Source organism: Rhinopithecus roxellana, chromosome 18 (genome assembly GCF_007565055.1).
Source record: "Rhinopithecus roxellana isolate Shanxi Qingling chromosome 18, ASM756505v1, whole genome shotgun sequence".
Classification (NCBI taxonomy): domain Eukaryota; kingdom Metazoa; phylum Chordata; class Mammalia; order Primates; family Cercopithecidae; genus Rhinopithecus; species Rhinopithecus roxellana.
Window position 1 is genome coordinate 71,351,353 of NC_044566.1, and position 27,280 is coordinate 71,378,632.

General features: G+C 40.9%; 1 protein-coding gene across 4 annotated transcripts in view; it reads right to left on the minus strand.

Annotated features, from left to right (window-relative positions):
- The window catches only part of FLT1 (fms related tyrosine kinase 1), a 198,852-nt gene that overhangs the window by 103,357 nt on the left and 68,215 nt on the right, over window positions 1-27,280 (minus strand). For all 4 annotated transcript variants that reach the window (XM_010362346.2, XM_030922464.1, XM_010362355.2 and 1 more), the window contains exons 9-11: window positions 26,046-26,215; window positions 25,456-25,615; window positions 4,019-4,133 (exon numbers count right to left, since the gene is read on the minus strand). In XM_010362346.2, coding sequence (XP_010360648.2) covers window positions 4,019-4,133; window positions 25,456-25,615; window positions 26,046-26,215 — 445 coding nt within the window. The remainder of the gene's footprint in view (window positions 1-4,018; window positions 4,134-25,455; window positions 25,616-26,045; window positions 26,216-27,280) is intronic.

Here is a 27,280-nt window from a genome sequence, read left to right on the forward strand (position 1 = left end):
CATTGGGGTGTGTGTGGGAACTGAAACACAAGCTGTAATTCTGTGGTTGGGATTCTTGCTCCTGTCATGGATTTGTCTCATACAGGACACACTTCTCAAGGTACAGTCAGAAGGATTTCAATGGAAACATTGCTAACACATTAAAATGGTAATGATTCTCCAACCTTACAGAATTAATGCTGTGATAGCGTATTTCCTGTGTGTTTTTTCTAACACGGGGTTCTTTCTACTTCCTACTCCATATCTACAAACCTAAGAGTTTGGCAACCCCATTTAGACAATACGAAAGTGCACATTTGCTGTTAGCAACTCCAGTTGATGACTCACTTTTCACAAATCTGGGCCAAAACTCGCCAATAAGGAAACTAAATTTTATTGTCCTCTATACCCTTCCTTGAGTTAAACAAAAAAATACAACAAAACAAAGAAAAAAAATCCAACAGGTGCTCCAGTGTGAGTGTGAGGGCTGCCCCACTGACCTGTGGAGTAGCATTGCTGGGCAGGCTACCATGTGACGGTGGATAAAGGGATCACCGCAGTCTAAGCTGGGACTTTAATTTACTTTCTAAAAATGTATACAAAACAAAAACAGTTTTAATTGTAAGGGAAAAAGCACCGCATATAATTCAGAAACAGCAAAACTTCCATTTTGTCACCATCATATGACAGATACAATTTTTTTCAAACCCACAAAAAGATACATTAGTAGATGCTAAAAGTAAAATTACTAAATTCTCCTAAATTCAAGATATGAACTCAATACTTTAAAGTCTAATATATTACAATTACAACTGCTAATGGGATATGTACCATATATATATTATATATATTTTTTTATATATATATTTTATATATAGAGAGAGAGAGACTTTGTTTAGTATGAGTATTAAAAGTTTTTTCAGTACAAACAATTGTTTAACAAAGTCTTCATTGTATATGATCACAATCAGTTGGGGGAATTGCATAAGGGTACATATGACATTCACTTGAATAAAGTAGTACTTGTATAGGACTTTCTCATGTTATGTTATGTTATGCTATGTTATGTTGTGTTATTTATTTACTTTTTGAGACACAGTCTCACTCTGTCACGCAGGCTGGAGTGCAGTAGCACAATCTCGGCTCACTGCAACCTCCACCTCCTGGGTTCAAGCGATTCTTGTGCCTCAGCCTTCCGAGTAGCTGGGATTACAGGTGCCCACCACTATGCCCGGCTAATTTTTGTATTTCTAGTAGAGACGGGGTTTTGCCATATTGGCCAGGCTGGTCATTAACACCTGCCCTCAGGTGATCTGCCCGCCTCGGCCTACCAAATTGTTGGGATTACAGGCATGAGCCACTGCACCTGGACTTCATTCTGTTATTTCATTTCACCCTCGTAACAGGAAACTAGCTACGGCAAGTATCATTAGTTCTGTTTTTTTGGAGGAAAGAACTCAGGCTGAGAGAGGTGAACTGGTTTGCATGTGGTTATACAGAGAGGAAGTGTCATAGTTTGACTCCAGGGCTCCTGATGGCAGGTTGGGTAGCACAAGTGCAGAGGTCTATATTTAAAATATTCTGCATAACTATAAAATTACAAGACAATAAATTTGTTTTAAACCTTCATGGAGAAAATCAGGGAAGTTCTTTCACCGTGGGCATGTTTTGATACTCCACTTCCACTGATTTTTATAGGTTTTACATTATATATGGAGTCAAGTTGCTACTTCATGGTTTGGGTTAGCCAGAAACTTCACCTAGCTTTCTCATTTTTCATTTTATTTCCTAGTGTATAATTTTTGTGGATAGGATATCAAAATAGCACTAGAAGTTACCACTGAAATTAAGCTTATAAATTCTTGTGTTAATATCCAGCAGTTAACAGTACATCCTCCTGATACGCTCAGGAAAGCGCAAAATGAATTGACATAACCAATGAATGGCATCTTGACATTTTTCTAGTACTTTGTGACAACTAATTTGCTGTCTACTGCTAATCAACTGAGGTAGTTTCCTTATTAAAAATATCTGAAGGCCGGGTGTGGTGGCTTATGCCTGTAATCCCAGAACTTTGGGAGGCCAAGGCGGGCAGATCACAAGGTCAGGAGTTCTAGATTAGCCTGGCCAACATGGTGAAACCCTGTCTCCACTAGAAATACAAAACTTAGCCAGGCGTGATGGCGTGTGCCTGTAATCCCAGCTACTTGGGAGGCTGAGGCACAAGAATCGCTTGAACCCTGGGAGGCGGAGGTTGCTGTGAACTGAGATTGGACCACTGCACTCCAGCCTGGGCAACAGAGTGAGACTCTGTCTCAAAAAAAAAAAAAAAAAAACTTTCAAGTTTATGTAACTTCTTCTAAGTATTTCATTAAACTGCTGTCTTATTAATAGCCACACATCACGGAATGTTTTAAAGTACTGCTTATTTCTGTTAGAGAAAAAGAGTTGTAAACCACCTACAGCTACTGCTGTAGTTATAAAAACTTCCTAAATGTTTAATAAGAGACTATTGGTGTTATCGTATAAGCTACTGCCACTCTGACTAATTTCTACATTGGCTTACTTGACTATAAGAGCATTAGGTTTTGGAAAGGAAAGACTTTGGTTTGAGTCTCTCATTTACACTTTTAAGCTGGCTTTGGGTTAATCATCTTATCATCTCTTTTTCTTTATCTTTAAAATGGAGATAACCACGCTCATCTGCCAAAGAATGATGTTGACATTAGCATATGTCAAAAAGTTTCACTTAATGAAAATTATAGATGTTATTTGTTGTTATTGTTAAATCATATATAAGGAACGATGCCATCTACTTTGTCATTTTCAAGTGCAAAGGGTACGGCTGAATAGATAACATAAGCATATCCACACTCAAGCAGGCAGTGGAAACTGTATTAACAGTCTCTACTCCAAATCAAGATATATATGTGTAAACAGACATGTCAGCAAGGGGATACTTGAAATGTTTTTTCTTTTTTTAAAGAATCACAGCTGGGCACAGAGACTCACACCTGTAATCCCAGCACTTTGGGAGGTCGAGGCAGGTGGATCACCTGAGGTCAGGAGTTCAAGACCAACCTGGCCAACATGGTGAAACCCTGTCTCTACTAAAAATACAAAACTTAGCCAGGCGTGATGACAGGTGCCTGTAATCCTAGCTACTTGGGAGGCTGAAACAGGAGAATCACTTGAACCCAGGAGGCGGAGGTTGCAGTGAGCCGAGATCATGCCATTGGACTCCAGCCTCGGTGACAGAGTGAGACTCCATCTCAAAAAAAAAAAAAAAAAAAAAAAAAAAAAAAAAAAAGAATCACTATCCCTGTGCCAGACAATAGAAGATTTTTAAGTGTATTCTCTTTTAATTCAACAGGAAAAAGCCACTAGGTCTGAGAACCACTGAGACTTGCCTAGCTCACAGGCTTGTTAGCTATTGCCAAGGTTCAGTGAGGGTGAGGGGAGTATAAAATGAACGGTGCGCTGATGAGGTCAAGGAATCTTGATAGGTTGTGTGTTTGCGTATCCCCCCCAACTTAAGCTCTGCTTTTGCAAAGACAGAGGGAAATACATATTTCACAAAATAGAAACATTCAGTTTTAGCTCTAAGTCTTGTACTAGCTTTTGCTTACTGGGATGCCACTTTATGTACATCAGTGATTCCAATCCTCATCACATGCTGTAATCATCTGGGAAGCTTTTACAAGCCCTGGGCTGCACCCCGGAGACTTGGATGTAGTAATAATTGGTAGCGTATTCTAATAGGCAGCCAGGATTGTGAACCACCAGTGTGGGCCAGTTTGATGTTCAAGTGGACAGTGCCATCTCTACCATTAGGAATGAGTACTCATTATGTTGGAACTGGCAGCTTGAGTAGTCTCTGTATGTATCTCCATAAAGACATAGCTCAGACATTGTCTTTCTTCTCTCTGAATTTTTGTTTGAACATTTGAATTACTCCTGGTTCCAATGAACCTAGAATTGGGAGCTGAGAGTGTATTTGTAGAATAAACATCCCAGTGCTCATTTTTACAAACAATACCTTATTCTTTCCTTCTATTATTGCCATGCGCTGAGTGATGCTCTCAATTCTGTTTCCTATGTTGCTGTCAGGATCCAGGATAAAGGACTCTTCATTATTGGAACAAAAGTCACACCTATTAAAAAAAAAAGTTATCACAATGTGGCTTTACAGCATGGTTCAGTCAATGCGGAGAGAGGTGAAATGAAAACTTGGTGTAAGTCCTCAGATAACAAAGTCACAAATTTTATGTGTGAGTCTTCTTTTCCTTAGGTTTTTTCCTATATTCATCCCCAAAACTTAAAAATAGCAAATATATTTGGCTGATACTTGAAAAAAACCTCACACTAGTGTGTCACCATATATCCTTGTTCTAAATGTTAATATTAAGTAAAAATGCATAAATTTTAAAATTTAATAGCTAGATTTTAGTTTTTAGTGGAAGTAACATTCATATACGGGAAAAATGAAGTTATGTTAATGAATAAAAACATCAAGGAAATCATACCATTTTATATCTATAAAAAGCTGGCTTTTAATCAGAATATGCAGTTGGATGGCTAATTTTTTCCAGGGCTAATTAAGTGCATATGGACATAAACATCATGAAACAGTTATTAAATTCAGTCTATCTCTGCTCGAGTTTTGGGGAACTGTTCGAGCTCTCAGGCCTCAAGTGTTTAATTATAAAATAAAGGCGTTGATGTTATTTATCTTTGAGGTCCATGAATTCTCTCTCTCTGTTTTAAACATTTCACCATTTTGCGTTCTGATTTTCTGGACTAGAATTTTTTTGAGCAGAAAACTTGCTGGTCTCTAATTTGTACATGTCTTGGGCAGATTCTGCAGATTTTTTAAACCAAGAGAAATTTTATTATTATTATTATTATTATTACTAGAGAGAGGGTCTCACTCTGTCACCTAGTCAAGTGTGTAGTGGTGCAATCATAGGTCACTGCAGCTTCCAACCTCTGGGTTCAAGCAATCCTGCCGCGTCAGCCTGTACCTGGGATTATAGGCTAAATGAAATTTTCAAGCTTCATTTCCAGAAAAAAATGAGTGGTTCATCTTAAGTAGCCAAGAGCAGGAATGACTTATGTGAGAGGAAAATGGGAGGTGAAAGTCAGTGAGAAAAAGGGGAAGACAGAAGGGAATGTAATCAGAAAAACGTTCTGTTACAACTCCTCTCTGGTCCTTGGGCTGAGAAGGAACTCCAGAGTGTTAAACTACCGCATGTGCATCTGCGGGGGTACTTGCCCTGTAACGTCCTCCTGCAGAGTACTCACCACCTTTTAAGTGCTGACTTAATGGTTCTGAGTCCCCGCTGGGCCGACAGCTACAGGACAGGGGACAAATCAACATATTCACTCTGTCCCCATAGCAGGGCAGGGCCTGAGCATGCTGTCAGCACCCCATAAACATTTGCACACATGCAGACAGGCACAAGGTACCGGCATGTTGTTTTTGCTAAGAGTTTCTACTTGTTTTAATTGTTTGTCATTATCGAACATACCGAGAAATAGAGAGAATAGGGTGATATATCCCCATATGCCTGTCACCCAGATTTCACAGTTGTCAAGATTTTTGTCATATTGGCTTCATCTATCCCTTCTTTTTTTTCTTCTGTGTTTTATTTATTTATTTATTTTTAAACTTTCTAGCCTGGCCAAATGAAGGATTTCTGTATTTAAAACAAATCTCAGACATCTTGTCATTTTAGCCCTATGTACTTCAGTGGGTCTCTCTAAAAAATGAGCAAATTTTTCCAATATAACCACAACGCTACTTTTACACCTAAGAGAATTAGCAATAATTCCATGGTGGTGTTTGCACCTAAACCATGTATCAGATTTCCCCAAATGTTTTTAAAGATGTCTTTACAGTTAGATTACAAGATTTAAAATTTGAAAAGAATGAATAAAAGGTGACCGTTCCTCAAGGAATTTCTGCAGTTTTTACCCAGTATCATCCTTATAATAATCATCAGGTAAAATAAATGAACATTTTAATACTTATTGATAAGTAGAATAAACTGAGCCAAAGAGAAATTATATACTTTCTCCTTTATTAGAAACATTTTAATGACAAAGTTTAAAAGTCATTATATTAGAGTCACTTTGCCCTATTTTTTCTTTATCCATATTCTCCATTTTCTAGACTATAACATCCTACCTTAATTTCATGTTAGCCTTGCTGTCTTTCAAACACTCATAGTGCAGTACTTATATACATGAGTATATACAATGTGCACATATACACGTGTGTATACCTAGATTAGACATGTGCATATGTACTTGGGATTGTGACATCAAACAGCTAAAGTTCTCTTGCATCTGGAAGACAAGTTTTCAGATTTTATTCCTTTTCCCCCAAAGCAAGGAAAAAGATCAGGGAGTCCTGAGTCAAAGATCTTAATTTCATACTCCTGGGTTTTAGGAAATGCAAAGAAATATGTTAGAGTAAAGCAAGCCTGGGTGTTTCTCAAGGGAAATACAGTCTGCTATCTGAGTTCACTTGGGGCTGTTGACCTCTACACCCCACACCTCCCCCATCCCACACCCATGACTCTGAGGGCAGTTACTAAGGGCACAAGCCTTAGTATGGAAACTATAGGCCAGACTTATTGCCAGCTCTTCCACATAAAAAGGACAGATTCTGTGGCTATTTTCTAATTTAGGGGCTGTTATTTTTCCCTCTTTGTAATTGGGGCTATAAAAATAGAATGTCATTTAGAAGCCTTACTATATAACAGCACTTGAAAAGAGATTTAGGGGAGGGGAATGTGCCTAAGCCTTAAGAATACATCAAGCTCTTAAGGAAGTAGATTGTGCCATGTTTGAAGATGCAAAGATAATCACTGTGCTGGGAACTGTCTTGAGGGGGGAGGAAGCCGAACAACAAGAGGAAAGCAGCGTTCGCTCCTGATTTCGCACAGGAAGTCCACAGCACCTCCTGCCAAAGCGAGATAAGAAAGCTCCCATGCACTATTCTGGACAAGGCCACTGTTATCAGCCTCAGCTCGGCGCTGTCCTCTCTTTGCTCCAAGCCTCGGTCCCTTTCCTAATGAGCTATAGGACTCCTACCTCCATTTGCATACAGCATGCCAAGTACAATGGCAGGGAGGTATTTATAACCCCTGAAAAAAAAAACAAAAAAAGTATGGGCTAAGAGTGTACTCCATGTCATCTCTGCTGATTGCTCTGGACCTGAAACAACTTAGTTTCGGACTAGAGATTGATATAAATAAATTAAAAGAAAGCAGCCAATTATGTTTCCAACACATGGAGCTAGGACCTCATGTGTGATATGTCAGCCTTCTACATTCCAAGTAGGAGCCATCTGTGGAACTCCCCATCTGGTCTAAGTTACTAGTCTTCTTCTCTTGACACATTATGGGAAACCGCCACCCTCTACATATGCAGATGACACTACTGACCTACATGCTTTGGGCTGATTTTCTTGTAATAGTGATGAATTTGCCTTATTCCCACCACACTCAAAAACATTTGGCTTCTCTGTGACCAAAGACAGATGAAGGCAGTCTGGGGCCACAGAAAAAGGCAAAACCAACAGAGAGGTCAAACCTACAATCTTTCTTTCTTCCTTTTTTTTTTTCCTTTCTTTCACCCAGGCTGGAGCGTGGTGGAACAATCTTGGTTCATTGCAGCCTTGACCTCCTGGGCTCAACTGGTCCTCCAACCTCAGCCTTCTGAGTAGCTGGGACTACATGTGTGTGCCATCATGCCAGGATAATTTTTGTATTTTTAGTGGAGATGGGGTTTCACCATGTTGCCCAGGCTGATCTTGAACTCCTGGGCTCAAGCAATCTGCCTGCCTCAGCCTCCCGAGGTACTGGGATTACAGGTGTGAGCCAATGTGCCTGGTCAAACCTATAGTCTTGACAGTATGACTGCTGGCAGAATTTGTACTCAGTTCTGGCTCATTTCAGAACCTGTGCACTTGACCCCAACACCATATGTAACATGATACCCATGTACTACCATCATATGACAAGAAATTATTATGCTTCAGTACTTCTTGGATATAGTAAGAAAAGACATCTCAAATATTCACTATACAAACACCATTACTACGTTGAGGATTCCATGTCTTTTTTTTTTTTTTAGCTCCTTTTGCATAACATGGTCAGTCTCCTTCCAAAATTTGCTAAACATCTCTCATCTTACACAATCAAAATATGCTGAATGACCAGTGCATGCACAGTCTGCAATTACAGTTTATATTACAGTTTCTATGAGAGCTCACTTTGTCACCCTGCAGTTCCTAAATTCAAGACAGGTTTCATTTACCTTTTCAAATCCAACACTCACGAAACGTAATACACAATGCACACCCAAAGGTACCCCTTTGTTCACCTGTGCTTTTTCTTAATTGCTGGTTTTTAACAATTCTTCATTTTTTTAGATTTTCTTCATTCCTCCTGCCTTCCTCTCCCCTCCCGCTACTTAAAGCTCAGAGCCAGTACTTTCTTTCCTTAGGAGGACAGACCGTCACATCTGGTGGAATCAGAAGGGAAAGCCCAGCTGGGTGAGCGTTAGCTGTGATAGTAAGTACTTGGGTTTTCTTTGAAGTGGTTCTCTTGTGAGAAAACGATCAATTCTCTTGGAGAATTGGGTGGGATGGTTCAACACTTCATTTAGCCTTTCTAGAAACTGTCCATCTGTTTAGTGCCTGTTATGGTACCCAAGACTCCTGTAGCAATCCAGTATAAAATTCTCATTTCATAAATGATTTTCTGCCAGTTTAATAACCACATTGATTCTAGAAGGTCTGCTCTACAGCCTTACTCTTAAGACACACAGATTTGTTTTTAAAAAGGATCCTCTTTCAATAAATGATATTAAGCTGGCGTTTCAAATCTCTGTTGTGCTCATATCTGATTCTTGGCTGCTTGGAGGGAAACAAGTTTTGTGAGCTGCTACTATGTGCTACTAAAGCTTGGGCTAGAAGCAATACACATTTTGCCTCAATTAGTTCTCACAGTCACCCTATGAAGCAGGTATTATGATCCTTATTTCGTAAATCCTTTTATCCATAAGGAGACTGAGACTCTGAAAAATCAAATGCTTTGCTCAAGTTCACAGGGAAAGGAGCAGAATTAGAATCAGAACCCAGACTCTCCTCTTTTCACCATCCCAGAGCTCTGTCCATCATGTAGGGTGACTTCTGATCCCAAGAAACCTCCCCAAACCTTTCCCACCATGGGGGAAGTCCGGCTCAGAGTCACCTGTTACAGAGGAAAACTCGGGGGGGGGGGGGCCTCTAAATTCAAACCAGCACAAAGTCAGACACTAGCAGAATTAAATTTTTGTTTTTAAGAGGGAGAAAGAAGATGTACCTGTCTATTGGTGGACAAAGACAGGGGAAAGGGGCAGAAGACTACTTTATAGTTACATTTTTGGCATAAATTCTAGTTTGTTTTGGTCATGAACATGCTTTGATGGTGAAATTATAGGAACTCTTTGCCTTCTACTGGCTGATACATTTTATCATTAAAAAAAAATCCGGCCAGGCGTGGTGACTCACACCTGTAAAGCACTTTGGGAGGCCGAGGTGGGTGGATCACCTGAGATTGGGAGTTCGAGACCAGCCTGACCAACATGGAGAAACCCTGTCTCTACTAAAAATACAAAAATTAGCCAGGCATGGTGGCCTGTAATCCAGCTACTGGGGAGGCGGAGGCAGGAGAATCGCTTGAACCTGGGAGGCGGAGTTTGTGGTGAGCCGAGATCGCACCATTGCATTCCAGCCTGGTCAACAAGAGCGAAACTCCGTCTCAAAAAAATAAAATAAAAAAATAAAAAAACTTACAACAAAATAAAACCATCCAATATTTATCACAATTTTTTTCTCTCCTTGGTAACTTACTTTTGTCTGCATGATCAAGGAGCATGTTCTGGGATGAAGCTGGCCTGTTTTATTACAAACTCCAATACTAGAATGAGTGTCCCGGGGACAGGGGTGTGGGTGAATGGTGATTTGAGTACCCAACACCCAGTGGCTGCCTATTTGAGACAGAACCATTGTCTGGGAATGAATGTTTATATAAATATATAATGAAAGCACATTTAATTTGGCAACAAAGAGGGTCTAGAAAGTTCTATGAAGTCTCAAGACAGTAATCTCCCTCTCCTTTTTTTTTTTGGATGATGAAATCTGAGGACTTGTGTGAACTCTACTTATCTGTTTAATGAGATTTTACTGCACGTGCTAACTGTGATTAGAATCTGTTTGTAAAGAATACTGAATCATTTCAAGCTAGGAAACAAAAGGATAGAGGAGTAATGAAAAGCAAATTGAAGCTGTAAAATGTCTTTTAAAAAAATAGGAAGGAAAAAAAAAAGCTCATCTGGAACCCTGCCAGGGGGCACGACCAGGGCTGGCCTCCATTATGGCGGCCATCCTGTAGCAGGGCCTGATGTAAACATTCTTCTGCTACTGTGGGTGTGTGTCAAAACATTAGTGATTGTGTGTCTGAGCCATCAGATTAACAGAATCTGCAAACACTATCTTTTCCCCTCCTCTCTCTCTTTCTCTCTCTCTCTGTCCCTCTCTCCCTCTCTCTCTTTCTTTCTTTTTTGAGACAATGTCTCAGTGTGTCCCCCAGGCTGGAGTGCAGTGGTACCATCCTGGCTCACTGCAACCTCTGCCTCCCAGGTTCAAGAGATTCTTCTGCCTCAGCCTCCAGAGTAGCTGGGATTACAGGTGTGCGCCACCATGTCTGGCTAATTTTGGTATTTTTAGTAGAGACAGGGTTTTGCCGTCTTGAGGTTGGTCTTGAACTCCTGACCTCAAGTGATCCACCTGCCTCGGCCTCCCAAAGTGCTGGGATTACAGGCGAGAGCCACCGCGGCCAGCCACGTTCTCTTAAAACAGATGAAACAATATAGGAGAGCGGATGCTGGCAGAAAAAGGCGTAGCATTGGAAGGAGTGTTTAGACAGAATGGTTCCTGCTCCTCTTGCTCCAGGAAAAGGGCCTGGGCCTTCAGGGTGGTCACAGGGTCAGGCTGAGGGGATCCTGGAGGAGTGACTTTCTTGTGCAGTGAGAGACCTTGTGACGCCTTGGAGCCCATACTGAAAATTACTTCTTGCCTCAATGGAGAAGGGGGAGCGGAGAAGAGTTTCGGGGGTTGTGGACTTGGGATCAGCTCCCTGGACAATGGTGGAGGGGATCCAGCGTCCTGGGCCACCTCTGTTTAGATAAGAGCTTTTCCGTGAGCGTCTTGGCTCACGCTGCTTCCTGCTCTCGAGGGCTCTGTGGTCCATTCACACTCAGAACATGGCCCTTCGTCCCAGCCTCTGCTTTTCCTTCCTCCTTGCTCCTTCTGCTGGCTTCTAGAGTGAGTGCCAGCAATCCCCGCCCTCCCAAGCCAGACACTCTCTCCCTCCCAGCTCCCCGCTCTCCTTCACACAGTCCAGGGCCAGGGGATCCTCACAGGCCCGTACCTGGGTAACTGAGAGGCTAAAAGAGTGGGTGCTTAACTTGGCTACACCCAGATAGGGGCCTCACAGAGGACACCTGTTTTGTTCATTCACTTTTCTTCTTACTGAAAGAATAGTCGGTGAGGAAGGGCGATTTGAGAAATAAGAAATCTTTAAGAAAAAATTAGGAGTGCCTACAAAAAATACCCTTTAACACACTCAAGAAGGAGGCTTAGAATAGTAGCTGCAGTTACTCAGTGGAGAATATTTTAAGCTATCATTATATTTTGTTCTCACGAAAAGGAAGAGAACAACTTACTTCTTATTTAGTGGTCAATACTGAAACATCCAGAAAGCTTTTGGGAGTGGAGGTAGGGAATCACAGGTTAGCATAAGGAACGTAGATTTTAGAGCTAGTCAGACCTGAGTTGAAATCATGGTTTTATAACATTCCAGTTATGTAACTCTGGATGTCAAAAACCTGACTACAGGAATCGTAGTCACAGAAGATTGCTCGGAGAACTTAGCAGTCTTGTTGATTTCTTGTATCATTCTAAAATTTTGTCCTTAGATCACACCAGCCCACAAAATCACTTGTAATAAATTCTGCTTTGGTGCTATGGCACTGGCCAACATTGAGGGATGTTAGTTACCAGACCTGACACTCACTGTGGAAGAAGTGTGGTCAGGGAGTTTGCCTACTATTAATGTCCCACAGCACATGAGAGAAGAAATCATTTCTCTTGGATCTCAGTTCTCTGAAAGGTATCTTATGAGCCCGTTCATCTTGCAAATGTTTGTTTCACTTCTCTTTCTTGCTCTTGACAACTGGAAAGTAAAGCCTGTGGGCCGTACCTCCATACTAGTCTTACCCATTTTTTCACTTCACCAAGGCTGCTTAGTTATGTATTGTCCTTTTTGTGAACTACCTCAAATTCTTTGGGAATGGATGTGTTCTTAGCATAACCAACTCAAACAAGCAATCCCAAGCTACCATGTCTTACTAGTTTTATTATAGGCACTAAAAACGCACACATAAGGGAAATAATTTAAATAAAGAATTGAAAGAAGATTGATTTGACATCAGCAAATATTAGGGTGATACTAAATGTGTAACACGCTTAGCACAGTGCCTGGCACACAGGAAACAAACCATTAATGTTAGTTGTCAGCTTATTATCTGATTTCATTGAGAGCTACTTATGTACACACCAGAACTATGTTTTATTCATCATTATAGCTTTGGTGCCTGGCCCAATTACCTGGGAAATAGTGGGTGAGCAACACTTGTCTTTTGCTCAGTTAACTCCCCGAAGAGAAGAGTGGGTCCTGCCAAAGAATGGCCAGATGAGATGTGGACCCAACCCCACATCAGATGTCAACCCTACCTCACATCAGATGTCAACCCTGCCATCTACACTTACCTCAAGTGTGCTGAAAAAGGCACTCTAGTGACTGTCAAATGACCTCACATGCACACCTGACCTAAGCACGATGTCACCAGCATCAGCACCTCTCCATTCACAATGATAAATATTAATGGATACATGGGATCTGCCAGGGCCCTGACGAACCTCAGCATAGCAGTGTCAGCACCTGACAAACCGATAGTCATGGACAGTTTCAACTCAGGCAAGGATGCTGACATGCAAAGCAGTGTCATCAAGTCTAATGGCAAATAGGAAACTGACTGGCAATGGCCTCCTCTTCTTGCCTATCTTCAAAGATAGGCAAAAATATTGGCTTGTCAATAACACCACCATGTTTGCCAGGCTCGGTGGCTTACGCCTGTAATCCCAGCACTTTGGGAGGCCAAGGCGGGCAGACCACCAGAGGTCGGGAGTTTGAGACCAGCCTGACCAACATGGAGAAACCCTGTCTCTACTAAAAAACAATAAAAAAATTAACCGGGCGTGGCGGTGCATGCCTGTAATCCCGGCTACCCAGGAGGCTGAGGCAGGAGAATTGCTTGAACCCGGGAGGCGGAGGTTGCAGTGAGCCAAGATTGCGCCATTGCACTGCAGCCTGGGCAACAAGAGTGAAACGCCGTCTTAACAATAATAATAATAATAATAATAGCACCATTTTATTCAACTGAAACAGAATTTGCTCACTTTTATTTCATGTAAGATGTAAAATCACACCCCCTGCAAGAAGCAGATTATTTAATTCCTTCTGTTATTTAGAAACATATATGTTTATTGAAGAGACAAGTCAAAAGTCATGGAAAAATATCAGAATACAATTGAGCACAGGCACGTAAAATGATAAGAGCCCATATACTACTATAGGCTGAACAAGACTTGAGTGATTGACCATTTGAATAGCTGAGGTAGAATTCACCAACGAGAGTAGCTCCTTGGATGCTGTAACTCCTTTGATTTCCTAAATAATCTGAAACAGCCACCATTTCTGGTCCCATTCTGATTTCTTTGGAATAAACAGTCAGAGGACCTGTCCCAAGATGCAAATATATTTCCTGGGAGAACATTAACCTAATAGCATGGATCATCTTGTCAGGACATTAGTGTGTATATGATGCCACTTCAGAGGGAAGTGGCTTTGCAGTGGGCAGCCCTAGAGCTGCCTAAAAGTACTAGAAGTACCAGGTACCTTTCAGCAAACAAACTTAGCCCTTGCAATGTGCCAGCCACTGTGCTAAGTACTTCACATCTATGATCACAATAACTCCTCACACAACCTTATGATGTCAGTACTGTCAACTCCATTTATAGATGAGGAAACCCAGACTCAGAGAGTTGGTTTATTTTGCCCCGAATCATACAGCCAGTGGATGCCAGTAGGTGGCAGAGCCAGGACTCAGGCAACAGAGCCCACGTCCTTAAACTCTAAACTATGTTGCATCTCTTGATGTCACCATACCGGTTTTCAGGATTGTGAGCTTTTGATGTCACCATACTGGTTTTCAGGATCGCGAGCTTTTGACTAAAAATGACTCATTTTAATGTCTAAGTAGTTGTGACACAACCAATCCTGGTAGTGACAAATGATACGCTTTCAATTGCCTGGTTGATGTCATGCTGGAAGGCTGCTCACTTACAGGCTCTTTGACATGTTGACCAGGACTAGTGTCCTAATAAGATACTCAAACTCTCTACCTGATCTGGAAAATGGTAATAATTCTAGCATTTGTCTTAGAGAAGTTCTGTGATAATTCAATGAGATGATGCATATAAAACACGTATCCAGCACTTAACATCCTATAAGTAAATGCTTAACTTAGCTATAAAGAAAATAAAAGTAGAGACCCCAGGCTATACAGCCTTTATCAGCCACCACCTTCTATTATATCTAGATTGTCTTTAAACACCAATTTTTGTTTTCCTCACACTACTTGTTCAAGGACTTTTTTCATACTGACAAGGGCTGATTTGTCAATAAGGTAGCAATCAGTGATCATCATATGTAATTTTCAGTGATCATGACAAGGCAAATGGAACATTAAAGACCTTAGAAATTGAATAATATGCACCCATGTAATGTTTTTTAAAAGGGTGAGTGAAAACCCAAGCCTTTGATTTTCAGGCATGGAGGGTAGAGTTTCTGAGATACAGTGCGCATACTGCAGGTTGAAGGAGTGCCACAGGTAGAAGACCACCAATAATGAGTCTGTGGAAGCCCATCAGCCTGGAAGGAGGGACAAAGTAGGTTTCTGGCCAATAGATAGCAGAACATCCAGGCACTAGCCACGTAGTGACTGCCTGGCTCAACCATTCAGCCTCCATTGAAAAAATTTCACATCAGATCCAAAATTACCTTTCCAATTTTGGTTTTTATTTTTTCTCAACCCAAATCTGATGAACCAATCACATTAATCTCTGGCAAGTTCTTTTCAACTTTCCAACCTGTTTGTATGCCTGTGTCACTGCATCACGACTTTGTCCCTCTCCCCTTCCATTTAACTTTCCAAGACCTACCCATCCTCTTTAGGGCCCAGATCCCACCTCCTCCTTGGTGCTGCCTCTAAACTGCAGCACTCACCATCTACCACTCATAGTTGACTTGTTTGGCCAGATTATAAGCACCTCCCATGGAGACTCAATACAGTGTTATGGTGGAAATAATAGTAAACAGGAATCAGAGACATGCATCTAGTCCCGAGCTTGCCATTAACTAGCTGTGAAATGAGACAACTATTTATCTTTGAGCCACAATTTCTCACCTATAAAACAATCTCTTTTTAAAAATTAAATCTTTAACATTCCTTAATTCCTTTTTTTTTTTTTTTTTGAGATGGGGGTCTTGCTATGTTGCCCAGGACTCTTGGGTTCAAGCAGTCCTCCCGCATAGCTGGGATTACAAGAGCACGCCACTGTGCCTGGCTCAAATTCTTCAATTCTGAGTGAATTAATTATTTGCAGTGACTAGGTCAAGGCATGCCGAGGCTGAAATTAGCAGCCTCCATGTCCCCATTTCACTCCCTCATCAACTGTAAACCCTCATGTTTTCTCCTTCATTTTCTTTTGACCCCTCCTTTTCATCGCCTTTAATTGCTCTCCTGCCTAAATAGCCATGAGCTTTGTGAGGCCCACTGAGGGCTGAGTGCTTGCTGAATCCTAATTCAGAACATTAATTCCGAACAATAAATGAGAGAATGGGGCTTCCCTGCCCTGCAAGAGATCAAATACCACTGGATGGTGCGAAAGTCACAGAAAAGGACAACACAAATAGGGGAAAGCGCACACAATAAGCAAGTGCATTAACTGTGAGTTAGACTTGCCTCCCTCCTGAGGCTGGAGGCACTGCTCATCCCAGTGGAGTTTATCCTCCAGTTTCCACTCCCACCTGCAGATCTGGGGCCCAAACCAGCTGTAGGTCACCACCGGTGCCCGAAGATATCATGAAATTCGAGCCCAATTCACCAATCTGCTGCTCGCGTTTTTCTCCTTTCCTCTCCCATTCTCCGCTCAACTCTAACTCAACAGATGGGCCAGCTCTAACTCACTACAGACAAGGGCAAACCCCCCAGGTTAGGCAGGCGCCCTCCCAAACCTATTCCCTGCCGGCTTCGGCTCTTTCCTCTGGAAATCCACAGAGATCTCCTCTGAGGACTCCTATGGGACACCAGGGAAAAGTAACCTTCTGGAAGGCCAATGTATCTAGCCCCTTGACTTTTATTTATGTATTTATTTGAGACAAGGTCTCACTCTGTCTCCCAGGCTGGAGTTCAGTGACGACACTGCAGCCTCGACCTCCCAGGCTCAAGCCTTCCTCCCGTCTCAGCCTCCTGAGTAGCTGGAACCATAGACGCGTGTCACCATGCCCAGCTAATTTTTTTATTTTTATTTTTTTGTAGAGATGGGGCCTCTCTATGTTGCCCAGACTGGTCTCCAACTCCTGGGCTCAACTGATCCTCTCACCTCAGCCTCCCAAGCGCTGGGATTATAGTCATGAGCCACTGTACCCAGCCCTCCCTCTTTATACCATCATCTGAAAACACCTGAGAAATGACTCCCTGAGCTTCAGTTTTACTTATGGGAAAAGAGGGGAAGTAATCACCATTCCGTGGAACTGTTGTACAGATTACAGATAATGTGTGTAAAGGGATGAACATGGCTTTTGGCACCAAAGATGACTTATTGATTAAGTCTATCACAGCTATTATAATGAGGTAGACCATTGCATTCAAGGTGGCAAAACGTCCTAGGAGGCTTCTAGAAAAAGTATGGGGAAACAAGGGCTAGTGATTAGAAGTTCATTATAAGGCACCGTCAGGGCCAGAGTCTAAATCCATCACGCCCTTTCCATCTTCTCAATCCAACAGGTTCTGCTTTGTCACCTAAAAGGACACTGATTTTACATTAAAGTTACCTAGATACCATATTTTAAGGAAAAAATCTACCAAGTCAGTGAAGATACACTAAAATGTAGATGCCCAGGCAGAGGTGCATGTTTTATAAGTGATTTGTTCTACTTATCCATCACCTAAAGATCTTGTGTCAGGACATCAGTTTCTAGATTCAATAATAAAAATGCTCATTCAATCTATGAATTTGGCCAAAGAAAATCTGAAAGATTCTGCCAGTCTTCTTAAGGAATCTTCCCAAATTGTGTGTCACTATCTTCTGGTAACCTGAGAAGCCACACTGAATCTTGCTGGAAAGATCACTATAAAAACCATCCAGTGGCCGGGCGCGGTGGTTCACGCCTGTAATCCCAGCACTTTGGGAGGCCGAGGCGGGCGTATCACGAGGTCGGGGATCGAGACCATTCTTGCTAACACAGTGAAACCCCGTCTCTACTAAAAATACAAAAAATTAGCCAGGTGTCGTGGCACGCGCCTGTAGTCCCAGTTACTTGGGAGGCTGAGGCAGGAGAATCACTTGAACCCAGGAGGCGGAGGTTGCAGTGAGCCGAGATCGCACCACTGCACTTCAGCCTGGGCGACAGAGCAAGACTCCATTTCAAAAACAAATAAAAAACAAAAAAACCATCCCGCATAGATTTCCTGTGACTCAGCCTTTTGGTTTAATTTAAAACACATAATGAAATGTTTGATAGCAATTACAGGAGACAGTTAACTCATTAGAAACAATTATTTGTCAGACTCACTGTATTACTAAGAAGACTGGGAAAAGGAGGAAAATCTCACAAAGCATAGAAAAGTGGCAAAGGGGCCTTGGGTAAATGAACTCATGCTCTGTTCTCAGGACTTTGTATGAAATATTAATCAGGGCTGTTGTTTGAACATTCACATTGAGCAGCATGTACTTCCTTGTCCAGTAATTAATTATATAACAGAATGCAAGAAGTTTCTCATTAGTAAGTGAACATTCACTTTTGGCTTGTGATGAAAGCCTCCTGTATAAGATGGCCAGTTTTATTTGGCTGTTTGTTCACGCTCAAAGTCCTGCTAAAGTGGTCTTTAGTCAAGTGGTCTTCTTTAAAGTACTCATTTTGATTCAAGGTTTTGTTTGTGGCAAATTAAAATTCTCTGTAGCGTGGCTGAATTGAGGCTGCATACCCAGGCACACACTGTATAGAATGTATGTTGAGACACATGGATGGATACAAATTGTATGTATACTTAGGAAGAATGTGATCAATATTTAAACATGAGGTATGTGACCGTATTTCCACAAGAAGAGGTCTTAAATTACAGCTTCCCTCAGACATCTGACCTACATTTTGCCCCCAGGAAATGTTGACTTTTTCAATCTTTATATTGTTAAAACTTTCATTGTGTAGATGTAAAATAAAATATAGGACATAAAACTGTTACAGCATAAAAATAATAGACATTCATGTTGGCAGTCAATTAAATTTGGGTCTTTGAGTACATTTCTAATTAACTACCATTAACAATTGTCTTGTTTCTGTCCTGTTAATTTTACATACCCCACTGATGCGCCAAACTATGTTTCCCCCAAATGATCTATCCCTAACACATCCCTAATGACTCAGGCCCTCCTTTCTTTGCCAATTTGCTGACGTAAACAATAGAGAAATGCAATTAGGCAAGCCCCTCTCAGAAGCCCTTCTCAGAGTTCCTAGATGCCTCTGCTTTTCTGATATTGTAGGCCACCCCACCCCACCATCCCCAGATGGAAGGCAGTAAACCACCCTTACTCTTAGAGTGGTCAGCTTTATCTTGACACCATCCACCCCACCCCCGACAGTACTCTACTGCTGGGGCACACGAAGAGTGTTTCAGACATGGGACGTCACATTGTCACTGAGAATGGCGGTAAACATTATTTTCTAGTTAACTTCTAAAGCATGTGATTAGTTTAGACTCCAGTCCTGACCTACTTTAGAGTTTTGCAAGTAGTTCCTTGAGAGTCCATGTATGTCTAATAGATTTTTCTTAGAAAACCCACCGTTTTGTCTAAGAAAGTCAAAAGAATAATGTTCTCCCTCAACCTTCCATGATTTGAGAACCCAACATTTTTCACACCCTGAAGAGACCCATTGGCAAAATACCAAATAAAGCAGGCAAAGCTTTAGAGCTAACTGGGCAGAGAATGAGAATGCCTTCATTTGTATGGGCTGGACTGAGGCTGGCAAGGTGGTCCAGGCTGGCACTGCAGAAAACACGGCTTGGCCCCAGTGGTGGAGGAGCTGCAGCACCATCTTTTTTTTTCCTTACTGGGCCCTTATTAACATCATAATCATGGAGTCAGTTCTGTGTCACAGAGTTTATACCTCCATTTAAGACTTTTCTGACAGCCATTCTACTTTCATAAGTTGAAATTTTCTATTAATTTGTCACCGATCCTCAGAGTTAATGGTCAAATTGCCTTACAGTTCATAAGGAACAGAAGGAAACATCAGTGTGCAGCCACTGGGAAATACTTTCAAGCCTTTTTGAAGGAAGAAAATATAATTTACAGTGGTTTTCTAAGTTAACTCATTCATAGCTGTGTATGATAGGAAAGGGGAAGCACAGCCATTGCCATTTACAGAAGGGGAAATAGAAACACAGATTAATGAACTGGCCAAGATCACACAGAAGTCAGGGACTGTGCCAAGAATAGGACTTGCTTCCTTGATTCCTAATTCTCTATCTTTGGGAGGATGCAGTAGATATTTTACAGGTACATATATAGATCCAATAAGTAATCACCAACTATGCTTAATCTTGTATAATGCAAACATAAATGCTAAAGATAAGTGGTATTTATCTTTATGTTTTACACACGGTTGGTGCCTAATAAATATTTGTGTGATGAGCAGATGGTTGACAGTATATTTAGATTGAATATCAGTGACATGCCAAGTTGCTTTGTAATATGTCAGCAATATTAATGCAATGTAGATAGAAATGTTTCTCTACATATTTTGAGTAGTTATCACAGATAGCTTATAAAGAAAATGAGATTGTTCACAAAGAACCCAATGTTACCTAAGTTTTTTTTTTTTTTCCATTAGAGGGGAATAACACAGTATGTGGTACAACTCTGTCTATTATAATCAATCAGTGTTACTTCTTCCTTTGAAATTACAATTTGTGATAGATAGGGAGAGAGATCTAAGATCTAAAGAATGTATGCTCTCAAAACAAAACTGCAGTAATCAAAGGCTGCAGGCATTGAACCTCCCTAGAGTGAAGACCCAAACACATTCAACGTTTTAGAAACAGATCTTAGTTTTAGAAAGAAGAAAAGACAATCCAGAAACAACCAGGTGGACTCTGGACACCCATGGAGGAGGTGATCAGAGCTCATGAGAGTACCAGGAAGGAGATGAGCAGAAGCCCCCCACCATCCCCTGTTTGTGGGGAACAGATGAGCGCAAAGACCCACTCAGGCCACACAGTCAGCTACCCGAGGGTCTCCTTGGTATTCAAGCACACATAAAGAAAAGTAGCCTTCCAACATCTTAGATTCTTCCTGAGAAAATAGTGATCTGCAGTACACACTGATTATGCCAAGACTGTCCTTGCTCCATCCTCTCCTTGGTTCCTCAAATCCACACTTTCCATTCCCCAGAGAAAGTCCCCTTCCCTCCAGTCCTGTATTACTATTGTTCCTTTAGAAACCAACCAACCTCCTTGCCATGGACAATCTTATCTAAATAGTATCTCCTGTGAGGCTGCATCAGTACTGTGGCAGAGTTCACAGAGGACTGTAAGATCAAGCGGAGCTCAGTCCACAGGGGGTTTACTAGTACTACTTAGTTGTTCAAAATGCAGGGGGAACGTGAAGTTCTGGAGATCAAAAGTGGACTGGTCCAGCAGGCATCAGCTCCCCTACACGCCCAGTCAGCCCACCCCAGCCTCAGCCAACCCACAGGGCAGAACCACTTCCTCTCATGACGGGAAAACAATGAATGGGGCAGGCCACATGAACTGGGAGAATTACTTCATTCCCTCATGACACCCTTCCATTTACTCTTCCTTTTACTTTTGCCTAACTCTTCTGTAGTTCCTTAATTTTCTTCTTCTGAAAAGTCATATTTTCCTCAATTCCACAGCCACCCTCCACCCTAGACCTACTAAATTACTATTTTTAAAGCACAACAAAACTGTATTTTACATTCCATAATTTACATTCATTTCTCAGAAATGTTTGGTAAAACTGCTAACTGTTGTGAAACTAGCTCTATAGTAGGCAGAAATATCCTTTCAAGTTCATTAAAGGTTCTTGGGTCTTATTTAAAGAAATGTACCCCAATGCTAGCAATGATTACAACCTTGAAAATCTGTGGCACTCTGTAACTTTCTAAATACATTACCTCATTCGATCCTCATAGTCTTTCTATGAAGTGTGTTTCATTATCTTTATTTTATATGAGCAGAGGCTGTAAACTACAGATATGTGGAAGGCACTATATGCTTAACATCCTTAGGATGCTCTCTGGCTTTTTGCTGAGACTCATGGGAGCAGATTTAGGAATATCTATTTAGAAGTCTACCAGTTGACTGAGGATGAGAAAAATAAAATATTCCATCTCATTCAGTGTTGATGACTTATTTTGGTGTTATTAATATTCAAAAGAAATATCGTAGTTTTCTTATCATTTTTCTTTTCTTTCTTTTTCTTTTTTTTTTCTGAGATGGAGTTTTGTTCTTGTTGCCCAGGCTGGAGAGAAGTGGTGCAGTATCAGCTCACTGCAACCTCCACCTCCCAGGTTCAAGCAATTGTCCTGCCTCAGCCTCCCAAGTAGCTGGAATTATAGGTGCCCGCCCCTACGCCCAGCTAATTTTTGTATTTTAAGTAGAGACGAGGTTTCACTATGTTGCCCAGGCTGGTCTCAAACTTCTGACCTCAGGTGATCCTTCCGCCTTGGCCTCCCAAGGTGTTGGGATTACAGGCATGAGCCACTGCACCTGGTCCCATTTTCCTTTTTTTAATTCAAAAAAAACTGAAAAGGGGAAAGATTCTGCTTTATTTCTTCTTGGTTCATTTCCTGTTTGAGTTTCAAAGTAATCATCCTTTCCTTCCTCTCTTTTATTCCTCATGTTTTATAAGAACAAATTCTAGGCAAAACGAAAACCACAATATTACTCAGTTAAAACTTTGCTCGCTTTCGTAAAACATTTTGCCACTTTTTTTTTTAAAGCGTGACATTTTTAGTTGAACTGTCAGTAGTTATAAAATAGCTTAATATATTTAAATATTTATTAGACTCTAGGAAACTAAACAATTTGAGTTAGGTCTGAACCTCTTTCTATATTAGATACATTAACTGTCTGGCCATATTAAACCAATTAATAGTTTTGAGTTCCTTAAACAATTACATTCTGCCCTCAAACTGAACAAATGCTTTGGCCAGGGGTATATAGAGATACGCCTTTTCACTAGAGCCTAAAATTTAAATGCCAGGAATTATTCTACATATTTGAGAGTAATGTGCATATATTAGTCACTCAATCTCTTTTGATGATTATGTATAGACACCAGTATGCAAATATGTTACCATATCACTCAAACTAAGTGCAATAGAGCATTTCTTACTCATGTGTTACTAAAATTCCTGTCTACAGCTGAATCTGAGTTAATCTAAGTATATACAAATATATTTATATAAAGACATATTTGAGAACTTTTGGTAATTAAAGAGGGCTTCATTTATCTGTAAATTTTAGCTTCATCTCTCTGACAGGGTGAAAGAGTGGTTCTGTTTATTTTCTAGTGTACAAAGTTTCTACGTATATTTTTGAAACATTTCTAGTTAACTGTACTGATTTAACCACCAAGCACCAAATTAGTACCTGCTGACTAATGTACATCAAGTTCTCATTCTTGTACATCAAAGATGTGTACATTTTTGGCAGATACTTTCAAGCAGCAACATATTAAAGAAATAAAGCATATGCAACCTTAAACTTTCATTTCTGATCAGTCTTGTAAGTAGTGAAAAAAAAAATGCCTTTAACAGAGAATAATTCAAATGGCCAACAAACATTTAAGGTAATGCTCTGAGTCTTGAGACCACTCTGAAAGGAAGAAGACATCTTTTCAGGCCTTGGCAAACTTACTCCATAACAAAGAAGAAAGATCCCATATACCACAAAGAAATTGGAAAGAAAGCTAATGTTTACAAAGTTCCATTCGAGCTGGCCTCATTCTCCAAACCACATTTTTTTTTTTTTTTTTTTTTTTTTTTGAGACGGAGTCTCGCTCTGTCGCCCAGGCTGGAGTGCAGTGGCCGGATCTCAGCTCACTGCAAGCTCTGCCTCCTGGGTTTACGCCATTCTCCTGCCTCAGCCTCCCGAGTAGCTGGGACTACAGGCGCCACCACCTCGCCCGGCTAGTTTTTGTATTTTTTAGTAGAGACGGGGTTTCACCGTGTTCGCCAGGATGGTCTCGAACTCCTGACCTCGTGATCCGCCCGTCTCGGCCTCCCAAAGTGCTGGGATTACAGGCTTGAGCCACCGCGCCCGGCCTCCAAACCACATTTTATCAGCATCACTTAAACCCAAATTTATAATATTATGTTCTATCACTCATAATTGTTATTTTCTAACATAGTTACTAGTTCTAATCCTAGATAGAACAGAAATTTTAGATTTAATATTGCCAAAATAAAATGTAAATACATTTAGAAAAGGCTCTGTTATTCCAGAAAAATTCAACTCTACATTTTTATCCAAATCAAATAGCTTCAATTATTTAGTTATTTTTTGATTTATTTGCATGTTAGGTTGGCACATATGTCAAGTCCCTAAGAGGATGGGTCCATTAATATTGATGCATACCCCAAATTTGCAAAATAGTGTAGAATTTCAGTAGATCTCACTGTCTTTTGCGTTAAACATTCACAGTGGTAAAGAAGATATTTAAGATTTTTAAGCCCTTTATATTTCTATTATTAGAAAATGACAGTCAAATGAGAAATCAGATGTGTGGAAATAGCTACTTTCCAGGAATTTCATAACTCACCAGTAACTTCCCACTCTGAGAGTAACACACCCTAAGCAAAACGAGTTGGAATTGTGGGAATAATCTAGAAAATCAAATAGCCACTTCTATCTGTTTACATTAGAATTATGCTTTGTTTACTTTTCCTATCAGTTTTTTTTTTTTTTTTTTTTTTTTTTTTTTTTTTTTTTAAATAACAATCCTCCTGAACACTCTGCAAGTGGAGTTAAAAGTAAAAAGGAAAATAGTTTGGCATAATGATAATTCTTGGGCAGTTTCAATAATACCTTATTGTTGCACCTATCAATTCTATTCCTGTTCTTCAAATTAGCTCCCATGAACTATCCTTAGTATCATTCCTCTAGACTAAACAAAAAGAGGAAAAAGCAAACAAGGCTCAGTCATCAACAGGATGCAAAGAAATGTTGCACAATTAGCAGAGGGTGGGGATGTATTCACTTAGCAAATATACACTAAGCATCTACTGTGTGCCAGCCTTCACCCAGCCTAAAGACACAGGGGTACTCTCAGTCAGCTCTTGGCTTAGAGAGAGACAAACCTGTGTGCATCGAGTGATGTAACAATGGTGTGAACAAAGTGCTGTTCATACTGAGGAGGAAGATGTGATTCTGGATGAGGCAGTCAGGAGAGTTCACAGAGAAGGTGACGTAAGAGCTGAGCCATGGGGTTTGATAAGTAAGGCCCTCTTAGGAGGCAGGCAGTGAGTGGAAGTGCATTTCAGACAGATGGAAGAGCAAAGCCCAAAAGTAGGAAACATAGTGATCATCGGTGTTGGGAAGAACTTGGATCATATCCAAAGAATACAAAATGAACAATGGGAACGCTAATGCAACTGACATAGTGGTATAGCCAAAGTCTAGGGATCTTCAACTGAGAAACAGGATACCAGAGTTCCAACCTGAGCTCATATAACAGCTCATGGGAGGACCTTAGTTTTGTGCTTGTGCTTCTAAAACTGTAAACCAGAGAGAAAAATTATGAAATTGTTAGCCAATGGTAAGGTATATTCAGTAAGAAAGAAGAGTAGCTGTTGCCCACCTTTTTCCAAGGCAGGGAGATATACAGTACACCCTATCTGCAGATTCCCATCTGTGTCCATTAAAAAAATCTTAATTCCAGGTGTCAAAAAGTATTTGAAAGTTAGTCAAAAAACTGACTGTCCCTACCTTGCTTCAGAATGATTATGGTTACAGGGGTGCCAGAACCACTTGATTGTAGGTTGAGGGATACCGTATGCGGTACAAGTCAGGATTTGTCTGCTGCCCAGTGGGTAGAGAGCTGGGTCTGGAAATGATGACACGGCCTTTTCGTAAATCTGGGGTTTCACTGGAAAGGAGATGAAGAACAAGACAGAAGTCAAGAGCTGTTCTAATGACCTTCTGCTGGGCCACACATGAAGGACCACATTCTCACTGGTTTTGATGTCAGGGAAACAAACAAGAAACAAAAAGCAAGTAAACCCTCCTACTTGTCAAGAAGATGCAGATTTTTAAAAATAGTAGCAGTGTTTTGAGAATATGAATAATGTGATTCCATGGTATACACATTGTGATTACAATGATAAAAGATCATGCCGCCTATGGAATACAACAAACAAACACGAGATTGTTGAAGATGGGAACTTAACGTTAAGTGTTTTTTCAAATGATTATTTGAAATGTTATCTTTGATGTTGTTACGCTGATTTTTGAATTCATCAATGTTCACTAATCTGTTTCCTACCAGAACCAGAAGAAAGCCTGAGCAGCAAACTTACCATTGACAATTAGAGTGGCAGTGAGGTTTTTGAACACATTTGACTGTTTTATGCTCAGCAAGATTGTATAATTCCCTGCATCCTCTTCAGTTACATCCTTGATAATTAACGAATAGCCCCGAGTCAAATAGCGAGCAGATTTCTCGGTCGCAGGTAACCCGTCTTTTAACCTGTGGTTAAAAGCATAATCAGTAAGTCATTTCACACGGCCTCGCAATATCACTTTGGTAACACTGTCATTTAAGTTTTTGAGCTTAATTTGACCAGTTTCTTTCTTTCTTTCTTTTTTTTTTTTTTTTTTTAGATAGTGTCTCACTCTGTCACCCAGGCTGGAGTGCAGTGGCACAATTGCGGCTCACTGCAGCCTCTGCCTCCAGGGTTCAAGCGATTCTCTGTCCCAGCCTCCTGAGTAGCTGGGATTGCAGGCATCTGCCACCACGCCCAGCTAATTTTTGTATTTTTAGTAGAGATGGGGTTTCACCATGTTGGCCAGGCTGGTCTTGAACTCTTGACCTTGTGATCCACCCGCCTCAGCCTCCCAAAGTGCTGGCATTACAGGCGTGAGCCACCGCACCCGGCCTCAAGTTGACCAGTTTCAAATCTTCGATCATCAGTGTTGATTTTTAAAATGTAGCCATTAACTTTTCAATAAAGGCAGATACGCTTTTTAGACTGGGTTAACACTTCATATTTACTGGCAAGGAGGAGGAAATAAAGCGAGTGAAGATAGAAAAACAGTAGCTTAGTGTGCCCACAGGGATACCGGTGGCCACTGTGACTTAAGGATTAACCCAGAGGCAGGGGCTCTGATTCCATCCGAGATGTTTTTCAGAGATGTTTTTCAGAGTTTTCCATGAGGCTCCATCAGCAGTATAAGGGCCATTGTAAGTCAGATCAACTAGATCACTTCTCCAGATAAAAATACAAATAGACTTTCCTATTGTGGTCTCAGGGGGAGTTCTTACTAGTTTTATAAATGGTCACACCAGTTGTCCCTTTCATAAACTAGAGTGAAATCAAGATTATCAAGATTTCTCCTCTGAGGAAGAACAGTTAAGGTGCAAAACAAACAGAAAGCATAAACTTAAAAAAATTTTTAAAACATATTAAATACTGAATCGATGCATTGATATCATTCTATTGCACACAGAACTGACAGTCAGAGCCTGGATGCTTGACCTGGCTCTGCTACTCACTGCAGGCTGCTGCACACATGACTAACCAGCTTGGGCTCC